We start from the raw sequence: 12,163 nt of genomic DNA on the forward strand, positions 1-12,163 counted from the left end.
TTTTAAACCCTCATCATCCGAAACCGGTTCTGCCTATTATACAAGTGTGCCGCTTCAACCTGAAAGCAAACCTCTTTCGCGCTTGAACCTAGGTCAAGGGTTTGTGACAGGTTGTGTAGTATTGAAACCCGGTGTTAATCTCTAACCGGATTAACCACCACCCTTCGAGAGAGAACCGCTAACCGGTCCAACTCCCGGTCCTCCAGCGGCTACCTAGATTCTAACAAAAATATCTAGATTATCTTCAATGTCCTTAGACATATCCAATCTAAATTTAAAAAACTTTTCAAGTAAAAACATTTTATTAGGCAGAGAAGTTTCAGTATAAAGTTTAGACAATTTATCCCACAAGATTTTTGCACACTCTAAATTACCAATTTTTCTCATCACAGAATTAGATAAATTCAAGTATATATAGAGTCACAAGCATTTTCATTCATTTCACTATTTTTCTCAACGGTATCAGTAACAGCATAAACCTGACTAACAGCTTTAAAACATTTTTCTGAATCAAAACACATTTCATTTTTTGTTTCCAAATGTTAAAATCAGTTTTTCCGTCAAACGGAACCATACCATATTGATTAACATCAGACATGCTATCAAACAAATTAAAAGCAATCAACAATCAATTGGCAGAATTTAATAGGAGGGTTCAAACTATGATACCTTGCGAAACTTAAAGAAAGTTTCGACTTACCCACCCCGCTCGGGGATTTGCTGCTTTGTCTTCTCAGCAGCGGCACGACAGCGGCATGGTAGCGGCACGATAGCGGCACGACAGTGGCACGACCGCGGCACGGTAGAGGCACAGTAGCGGCACGGCGGTGGATTTGATTCTCAACGGTCGCGACAAACGCGACACCGACAACGGTTGAACAAGACAACAACGACTTCTTCTTCAGAGGCGGCAGCGGCTTTCTTCTTCCTCCAGTAGCAGCAGAAGCAGAGAATAAAAGAAGAGGATTAAAGAAGAAACAAGGACAGATCTACGCTTATTGGTGAAGATAACTTATATCCTCCAACCCAATCTCAAACTCCAATTACAAACCCTAAATCCTAGCTCTGATACCACTGTGGGGTGTGAATGCGATTGAAGTTTGGCTCAGTCCTCTTATTTATCAATTCTGTTGCACCACTATCTCACACAAAGAAGGCAACCCTCTCACTAGCATCCAAACACCACAAAGGAGTTTGACATTTACCTCCCACCAAGAGAGTAGTATCTATTTATATTATTAGGTTAAGTCCAATAAGCGGGTTATTAGAGATTGGGCCACAATATTGTGCCAACCAATACCCAACACAATGTTTTTGCAAATTAAGATTTAGAATTTAATTGATTAGATATAAACCTTTAAAAAACAACATCATCATTAAAGATGGTACATATATATATAATATTTCTTCACCAATGGTGGAAAATACCTAAACCTGTTAATTAATAGTATTGATTGATTTGAAAACCAATTGGTAAAAATCAGATCTTCACCTTTTGTTCTTCTAATTGGAGGGGATTCTAGTTTACATTACATTGCGTGATCAATTCAGTCTCTCCTCACTCTTTCGGATCTCTATTAGAGCTTGTTCGGATTTGGGTTATTTGATTAATTTAGTGGAAGGAAAAAATTATGATTGTCGATAACTTTTAAGAAATGGTGATTATTTTTTATAAAAAGACTTACATTTATATATATTAATAAAATAAATAATAATAATTTAAAATAAAATAAATATTTTAATATTTTGATTAATAAATTAAATAATATTATAAATAAGAATGAAATAATGTTTCATTTTATTTTGTTATTAAAATAACTCAAATCGAACCACCAGATTATATTTGATAATGAATAAATTAGCAGTTGAATTGATTGATCACATACAAAGAGTAACATACACTACCATAACAAAGTAACATTAATCCTCCAAAACTATGATACATATTATTATTATCACCAAAGAAAAACATATCAAATTTAACGTATAAATGAAAGCTAATTCTTAAATAGACACCTATATCATCAAATCACTCTGTATGGCAAATATAAAACACACAAAAAAGATCGAAAACTTTATCTTCCACGAGGATTTACTAGTTGAGAGAAAACTGCGCTTGTTGCCACATCTTCCTCCCCACAACTCGCACCCTCCACCATACACACGCTACTGTTATCAAACGCTTCCAAAGGTGGCGGGTTCAATGCAATTCCTTGAATATGGTTCGTGCTGTTGTCTTCCGGTTCTGTCAGAACCGACGAAGTTTCCTCGAGCTGGAGGGCGTACTCTAGATTCCACAAAACATCGCCCATTGACGGCCTGTCAACACCATACTCAGCTAGACATTTCTCGGCTGTTTCACCATACTTCTTCAGGGAAGCCGGGTTAACCTTTCCAATAAGATTCTTGTCCATTATTTGATCCAACATTCCTTTCTTCTGCCAAGTCATCGCCCATTCTGCAATATTCACTTGATCTCTAGGCAGAACCGGGTTCAACGCAGGCCTTGTGCAAAGAACCTCCATCAGAACCACGCCAAACGAATACACATCAGACTTCTCTGTAAGTTGTTGCCTTCTGAAATATTCTGGATCAAGATATCCGAAACTCCCCTTAACAGCCGTGCTCACATGGGTTTGATCCAAAGCAGGCCCAGTCTTAGAAAGACCAAAATCAGCAACCTTAGCCACGAAATTCTCGTCCAAGAGGATATTGGTCGTCTTCACATCTCGGTGAATTATACTCTGTGTTGCTCCGGTGTGGAGGTAATGAAGCCCCCTAGCTGCCCCAATGCATATCTCCAACCGTTGCTTCCAGGACAAAGATGGAAGGTCTGTCCCGTAAAGATGGCTTCTAAGAGGCCCGTTTGCCATGTATTCATAAACCAATATCATTTCAGACCTCTCGTCGCAGTAACCGATAAGGGAGACCAGATGCCGGTGTCGAAGCTTCGACAGCATCTCGATCTCGGTTCGGAATTCGGCCAGACCCTGTTCTGATCTCGGGTTACCTCTTTTCACCGCTAATTTCGTTCCGTCTTCTGACGTACCTTTGTAGACTCTACCGAACCCTCCCACACCAAGAAGCGAGCTCTCGTCAAACTTGTTGGTAGCGTCCATAATTTCTTGGAACGTGAAGACGCGTCCCAGATTGGTGGATGCCAAGGAGAGGCAACTGGCGGTTCTGCTCTTTTGGGAAGAAGTTGACATCTTTGTCAACGACAAAGAGTTTCCATATAACGGTAGAGGCAGCCATGAATGTCCCCCTTGCTGAGAATCCTTTGTCCTGCGGCCGCACCCCAAACAGAATAAACAAAGTCCTAACAAGAGGATAACGCCTAACGATCCCGCTACAGAACCAACGATTATAGCCATCCTCTTGTTCTTTTTCGAGGCTGAAACTGGAAGAATAGTCTCAACCGGCGACAGCCCGTCGAAGCTTCTAAATTCATTATTCATCTTCATTATCTCCAAACCGTTCATAATCGCGTCTGTCACGTCAGCCATTGTATCTGGACCGATACTAACTGTCAAGGTGTTCGAATCAGCAGAAGAGTTGGAAACAAAATCCCTGTAGTAAGGAACGCCCAAGTCTCCTGCTAAAGTCGACAAATCCAGACTTCCAAAAGCAAGATCAGAGTTTATGTATAGGTTGAAAACAAGATTGTTCATCGCCTTGCTTACAATATCACAGAAATGTAGCCTGACAAAGTAGGTGAAGTTCGGATCAACTCTAAACACCCATGTTATGTTGAAGTTAACATTGTTGACATTTGCATCTCCCATATGATCAGCCGTAGCATAAACCCAGTTTGGCGCGATTTCCTGCGTTGCAAGAGCTCGGTATCTCACAGTTAAAGGGTTAACAGCGACCGTCACAGCCGAGCTATTGACATGGAGATATTTCTTATCATTCACCCACGTCCTTCCAAGAGTGTCATTCTGAGGGGTAATCAATGGGCCGCCCAAGTTCAGGCGATATATAGTTTCAAAGGCACGAGCCGAGAGACCACTAATTGGGGCAGAAGGGGATATAGCCAGTGCTTGATCCGGAATCAATTCATCCGGGACAGAGACCAGTTCAATTGCATTGATGAAGGCAATTGAATTGTTTGATGGGATTATGGTAAGTACTAAGGTGTCTGAAGTAACATTGATTGAATACTCCCTAAACAGATGAGAACCATTGTAGTTCTTGAAAGTGAAGTTGTTGAGTAGAACGAAGTTTTCAGTGACAAGGGTCATGGTGGCAGATGTTAAGTCATAACCCGAGTTTGGAAGAGGATAGAAATATAGTCGAACCCAATGTCTACCTTCCTGCTTAATATTGAACTTATAAGAAGCGGTGGTAGAGAAAATTCGAACAGACTGATATAGTGGAGAGGGGAGAGTAGTACTGGAATTGGATGTATAAGTTACAGAGGCCGCCCCTTGGCTTTTCAATGAAATTGAAGACTGGGGGGTTGAATCTGGGATGTATGTTTGATCTAGTAAAGTAACATTTTGAGAAGATCCACAGACAATTAAATAGCTATCAGCAGGAGTGAAGGAGGCGACAGTAGATTTATTCCCAAAGAAGAACCCAAATAGAAGAGTGGCTAGAAATATGGCTAGATCCATCTAGGCTAATGGGTTTTTCACGAATATATGAAATTGGAGATATATAACAGACGATAGATAAGATGAGAGTTTCTCAGCGGCATTACCTCGAACAGATGGTGTGCAATCCGGCGAGTTGAGTGGCTGAAGGAAGAATGTGGGTGGACATTATGTTGATCAGCTGGTGTGGTGGAGTATATGAAAGCAAGTCCAGAAAGTGAAGAACTTGAGAAGAGAAATGGCCGCAATCAGCGAAGAAAACTGAGGTTTTTAGTAAGTCTAAACAGCTCTTTCCAGCTGTTGAATAGGCTGTCTATTGGCGGTGGACCCACGAGAGAAAGATGCAATGAAATTACAGGATGATGATGAGATTGAGAAGAAGAAGAAGAAGAGAGAGTGAGTTTAAACTGACTTAAACCAGCTGTTATTTTCATAGTTGTTATCAAGAAGATTTGTACCCTGATTAATTTCATACTTCAATTATTTCAAGAACAATACTCATAAGTAAACAGAATCTTAAAAAAGTTCAAATTCAAAAAAATAAAACATATCAAATTTAGATCGGAAACAAAGATTTCATAATTCAATTCTTAGTAAAAACGCTTAGTCAAAAATTCTAATTAGAATGTAATATCGAAAAAAAAATCGTCACACAATGTCCCAATTTTATGACCAATCAAAAAGTATATATTCAAAACATTTTTTTTTGTCAAACCATAAATTAAAAAAAAAAATGTTTAAATTGATAACTCATGATAAGTGTCTGGATACACCATGTAACAAGGGTTTAATATTTTATATATATTTATTTATCACAATTCAAGTCAAATCATTCATGAATTAGAATTTTATAAGAAATAATTGGAACAATTCAATGCATCACTATGGTAATAGAGTTCTATACTTTTTTAAGTAAGAAAAAAATCGGTTTATTCTCTGCTAGTAATGATTTATGTTGTTAATAGTTAAATAAATTATTGATAATTTAAATTAAAATAATCTTCACCTAACCTGACTTATTTGTCTTTAATGTTTTTTATTTAATTTTTAATATAGGAATATAACATAACTCTTACAGATTAATTTAATCTCTTAAAAATTATTCTTACCATTTAAAATTATATTTAATGAATTTAACGCAATTTAATAACACTTAATATAAGTTTGTGTTACTATTATTTATCAAATTAGTAGTAGTAAATTATAGTTCATGGAATCCGAACCAAGGTTGTGGTGTCCTGAATCTAAGGAACTGAAACTCCTATGTAGTAGAGAGAGATCATACATTTTTTATGAGCCAAATTGTCAAGTCGACTAGCACCGTTCCATGTCTCAACTGCACAATGATTTGTGGGAAAAAAAGGGTTTGTTGTTGTCCCCGGCAAAGACCTGAAAAAGTTGATTCTCTGCTGGTACTTTCTGTTTCGTCGAGCCCCGTGAACCGAAATTTCAACATCTCTGAGCCAACTAACTGTATTTAAAATACATTGGCGGCAAAAACCTTTTATTCCATTTTATGTTTTCAAACTTTTTCTTTAAAATTCAAAGTGCAGTTCCCGCACGAATCTCAGCAATCACCGAAAACTAGAAACAAATATAAGAATTCGAATTTGGGTGAACTTAAAAAATTAACCTAAAAGTTATTGATAAAACGAGTAAAAAAAAGTTTGAATTAAAAAATTAAATAATAAATTAAATTGAAAAAATCTATGAAATTAAAATGTTATATCACATTTATAAGGTAAAGAGAAATATTTTTTATCATAGATCTACAGTTTATGTCACAAAAAAAAAAGTTATTTTTTAGTTAAAAACTATTTTTCAATCTTCATAATAATTTGGTAGTAGACAAACTTTAACCTAATTAAAAAAGTTAATTAAATGTTAAAGAATAATTAAACCCTTAACTATTATTATAAATTGAGAAATAATAATTTTCAAAGGAATCCTACTCATTGGCATTATACATTCATAATGGAAGGGACACATCTGACTTTAACGCGGCTTCCCTTTATTTTTATAGTTTTGGTCTCTAATATATTTATTAATATATTTATATAAGTTTATAAATCCACTTAAGTTAAGTATATTATGGTTTTTTGTTTTGGGGTGGGGTGAGAAAAATATGGTATAAGATTTTGAGTTGCACATGGCCACCAACGTCTTTGTTCCTCTCCCGGTCCCGCCAATATCTCTTTGCCTCTTTTATTATTTACAAAAAAAAAAAATATAATATTTTTATTGGGGAAGACTTACATAAAACAAAATATATTTAATTGTTTATAAATAAAATAAATTATTACGAATTGAAAAACCAAGAACTGGATTGAAATAATTTGATTTTTGAGACAAGATATTGTTGGATAAAAATGGGATTAATGTAAATAATTTTATATTAAAATATTAAATCATTTAAATAATAATGACACTAGATTAATCTAGTACAAATTCCAGAACTTAAGTGAATATACTTGTCTTATCTTCTTCTAAGTCCTAACTACCATTTATTGTCATTATTAAGCCACCTTCCATATTTCTACGCGTAAGAGGACAGTTTTTTAATTATTAATAATAATATTTTTTTTCACTAATTTTAATTAAAATTATATTTATTTTCACAAGTATTACAATTCTATTTATATTGACAATACTTATTTTGTATTTATACCCATTCAAATTTAATTCATCAGCTAATTTAAGTGTAATAGTCTTACATAATTATATTTTATGTAGAATCGTTCCGTTTAAAAACATCACTATTTGAAATTAGGTTAGTCAAATAATAAAATTAACCCGAGTTATGATATTTTCTTATCTTGACCTGGGTTAATTTTGTTATTTTTTATTTTTATACTGTACTCTAGTTTCCTTAATTATTTACTTTTATTATCTAAAAAAACATATTAATGTATTCTAGCAAATAAAAAGAGGGGAAAATTGCAGTATTCTGCGTGGGCCTGGGCTGAGTAATTCCTTTAGATGTTTTTTATGTAGTGGGCCTTAATCAGGTACAACGGATTGAATCGTTAATAGGCCCAATTATGTAAAGGTCCTTACTTTTCTGACTTACATTTGTATGTAAAAGCTGTAAGGCCCATCATATCTTATCAATAATCAACTATAAAATTAATTAATTGATTTTTTAATAGTAGTTTAATTCATTTTACAAGGAAGACAAAATCCTAACTTTACTTCAAATGGTTACTCACTTCTAAATTGATAATAAGAGTTTATTTAAAAGGATATTATTTATATATAAGTATAAAATTAATCTAAAGAATAAAATGACACAAATAATAAATATAAAATCAATTATATTAAGTTTATTTATTTGAAAAAGTAAAAACTTGTTCTTGAATTTATAAATATAAATTTATTTTATTTCTATAAATCTGACTCAGAGGCTTTATGTGTACAAAAGAGTCAATTAGTTTTTATTTATATATTTTTATTTTTTTTTATAAAGTAGTCAAAATACGTTATAAAAGCATTCAGAAAAGTTGCATTGTTAGTTTGACTTTTATGTATTTTTATTCCATACTTAAGAATTCTATTTTTATTTTAATAAAATTTAAATTCTAAATACAATTTTTATTATATAATTTAACAAATAAAAAACCCAAATAAATTACTTTTTTTTATTAATTAATTATTTTAATAAAACCTCAAATAACCATTCATCAAACAGGTTCTAACGCAACTGAGTAAATGTGTAAAAAGTAGGCAGAAAGATCAAAGGAAATCAAATGAGTAAAGATTTGGAAGAAAGTCAAGAATGTGAGATGTCATATGCTTGTTGGACCACAAAGGTAAATATTATAGTAAATATTTTTTTTGGGTAGTAATTAAAATCTTTGATATTTTGAAAGTAAAATGATTATTTTTAAAATTTAAAGATATTATTTACATAAAAAAAAATAATACACAATAAAAATGTTATTATCATGCCGTAGAAGAAAATTAACATAGTTGGGTAACTATTCATATCTCATATAATTTTACCTCCCAAAAAACTAAATATTATGGGTTTTAAATTTTCAGATATCTCCATCTATGATAATATATATATATATATATATATATATATATATATAATTGCTATTCAATTTAATCAGAATAATTAAATAAGGTTATCTCATTTTTCCTCCATTGTCCATCTTCCCTAATTACAAAAAGAGTTTTCAAGGATATTACATATACATCCAATTAAACTTTAATAATTAAAGTACTTCAGTTTAGCCTTTTCTCATTGGTTATATTATAAAACAAAGGATTCAGAATTTCAAAATTTATGTTTTCTATCTAATAGATTAAGGAAATTGAGTTTTATAGGAGATTAAATGTCTTTTTCAACTAAAATCACAATAATTTTGGTGAGAGGTAGTAAGCCTTACTCTAATAATAAATTTCAGTGGAGAAAATAATAATTTATAAACAATACAATATTAAAAAAAATTATAACTAATTCCTTGAAAATATTATGCATATTTTACAATTACATGTATTTTGATTTATAAGAAGAAATATTTAATAAAAAAATCGAATAAAAATCTTATAGTTATAATGAGACTGTTTGATGTAAATTGATTTGATTTATTTCAATTAAATTAATTCATTGTAGTGTTATTACAGTCTAAAAACAAAAGTAAGTATTTAACCTTTCTATTTAAAACATATTAAATAAAGTATCATATAACAAGTTTTATGTCTTACTTTTTTTATAAAAAATTAGTACAAAAATTTAAAATTATATAAACAAAATATTAAACGTTTATCCAATTTTATATTATTTTTAAAATATAAAGTTAAATGTATTAATGTGATAAACTTATCAATTTTGATGTTTAATTTAAAGTATAGTTGAAATTGTTACCAGTTAACCCATTTAAGATTTATATACATTATTTTTTATTTTATTTTTTTAATTTATAATAATTGATTTGTTTTTATAAAAATTAGTTGTCATTGAATCACTTAATTTATTAATTAAAATATTATTATTAATATTTTTTATAAAAGTAACATATATTAAAAATTAAAAAAAAAATGTTTAAGTATAACAACGAAAACATGATAAAATAATTATAAAAAAAAAAATAGTATTTAATAAGTTATCGAGCTCGTAAATCTTCAACAGATTCTACTGACTTTCCTGAAAAAATCTCAATAAACATCATAATAATAATATTATGAATAATACGTATCAGACAACTACGATTATTAAAAGTTCGACGATTTCTCTCCAACTAGATAGTCCACCAAAAATAATTAGGATGATAACCCAAATATGTAGGTATGTCATATTAGCTGCATCAATCCAAACTTATCGGTAATTATCTAAAGACTCAGACATCACCCAATTAATCTCAGTATTACTCCACAAAAGACTTCAAATACTAGTCACTCATTGAAAATACAAAAGTAAGTGAGTTGTCGATTAAACTTTTTCTTGACACATACGACCAACTATAATATAACATTTTTTCATGCACATATCATCTGTTAGAATTACACAATAAATAACGCTCAATCCAAAGAACGAGATATTTGATGGAATCTTTGACTCCCAAAGTTTTTCCCAATAAAATTATATGAAATAATTTTAACAAACAACTTGTAGCAATGTCTCACATAAAACTATCAATATCTTGTCAATACATAATGTCTTGTTCAGACAATAATATTTGTTTACGTCATACAAAAATAAAACTCTATTATGAGACAAATCTTCATAATATTTCATCTTCTCCTATATCTATTTTTATATTATATTACAAAAATTCATATCATCTAAATTATTTAAAATATTATTTATTTTATTTTATTAAATATAAAATTAAATTACAATAATTCATATTATCTATTTTTTAAATAAAAGCTTCCATAAAGAGGTGGTTCGAATTAAATTTTTTAACTCAAAGTTAATATTTAATCATAATTTCTTTTAACAATTATTCAAGGTAAATTTGATTCAGCTGTATTTGTTCAAATTTATTCAGTTTATACTCAGTTCACTCTAGTCTATTAAGTAAAAAAGGAGAGATATATAGTAAAAATTATTTTTAAACCCAAAATGTGTAATTATATATTTTTTTGTTTGCGTTAGTTTATTAATTACTCAAATTCTAAACGCGAACAAATTATAATTTCAATCAGAAGAGTTCTTAATCACTTAATTTATTAATTAAAATAAATAAATTCATATAACGATCATCTAATAAGCCTCAAGCAGGGACATTACCGTCTGTATTTAGGTGACGACTGAGGAAGCGTGTTTAGGTAACGAGGAAAAAAATCGAACTTATTAAATACTTTAGTTAATTAATTAATTAATTAATTAATAAAACCAAGTCAAAAGTCAAGAATTGAGAGATTTGTCAGACAAATATATTAATAATAATTTTTATAATTAAAAAATTCTATGCTACTGACTATAAACATGCTTTCCCATGGACGATGATCATGAGTGACTACCAAACAAGGAGGTGGTGATGTGGATTTCCTTTATTTTTACTTTTTCTAAAGTTTTTAATTTATATATTTTTTTTGCTAACATTATCTTTCCTTTAATCTATATAGATAGTTAGATGTCTAGCTCAATCAATCCCTTAAATATTTTATTCAATTAATTTGTTATTATTAATTAAACCCTTAACGTTACTGGTGGACAGGCTAGTCTTATAAATATCAATACCTACATATTAAATTTATATTTACTATTTGGCTAATTAATATGGGTTTTGAAAATTGGCCAATCCCATGATTTGCGGGGTCATGAAATTCAAACATTTTATTGACCCTTTGTGTTATTTTGACAATAAAAACATATTTTGGATTCATTAGATATAATTGGTACTTTGGTTTGGTTTGGTGTGTCAAATTGACTAATGTTTGGAAGAATTTTAATTTAATTAAAACAATTTTAAGTTAAAGTGTGACTAATATAAAAATAGTGTTTTTTTTTAAATGTTACTTAAAAGAAATATTAGATACTTATTCACATGAATTTTAATATTTAATAACATATACAAACATGGTTTCATTTCATTGAGAGTGAATTGTAATTAAATAAGAGGTTTGATTTTATTTTTATTTTTAATTTAAAAATAAAATATGGGTATAATTAATAATTATAGCATTGGATTTAGTGAGACAACCATTAATGTAGAAAATCATGTTCAGTTTGTGGCATTTATTAGGCTCTGTTTTTTGCTTCAAGATTTACCTTTGTGTTCTCTTGTGTCATGTGATGGTCATGTGCTTAACTTCATTATTTTAATATATTTACTGCTATTTTATTTTTTAATTTACTTAACATGAGTAATATATAATTAACTAATTAAGAGCTAGTTTTATATTGGGTTTTTTTAAAACACTTTTTTAATTATTATCATTCTAATTATTTAATTTAAGTTAAAATTAAATCATATCTATACTCTACTCTTATTGAATTTAAAATTTTAATATAAACAAGCATTTTAATATTTTTTCTTAGTAATAAAGAAACAAAGCTCAATAAGAAAATTAAGATCAAACAAGCCATACAAAGAAACTAGCATGAGTTA

General features: G+C 30.3%; 1 protein-coding gene across 1 annotated transcript; it reads right to left on the reverse strand.

Moving 5' to 3' along the window:
* Positions 1–1,897: 1,897 nt before the first annotated feature.
* Positions 1,898–4,931, reverse strand: LOC124937930 (receptor-like protein kinase THESEUS 1). The gene has a single exon (XM_047478266.1). It carries the CDS (start codon positions 4,617–4,619, stop codon positions 2,076–2,078), a length of 2,544 nt encoding a protein of 847 aa, XP_047334222.1. The 5' UTR covers positions 4,620–4,931; the 3' UTR covers positions 1,898–2,075.
* Positions 4,932–12,163: the final 7,232 nt, after the last annotated feature.

The sequence above is a fragment of the Impatiens glandulifera genome, chromosome 5 (genome assembly GCF_907164915.1).
Source record: "Impatiens glandulifera chromosome 5, dImpGla2.1, whole genome shotgun sequence".
NCBI lineage: Eukaryota > Viridiplantae > Streptophyta > Magnoliopsida > Ericales > Balsaminaceae > Impatiens > Impatiens glandulifera.

Coding starts and splice junctions, on each gene's coding strand:
- LOC124937930 (XM_047478266.1), bottom strand. CDS start 4,619: ATGGATCTAGCCATATTTCTAGCCACTCTTCTATTTGGGTTCTTCTTT.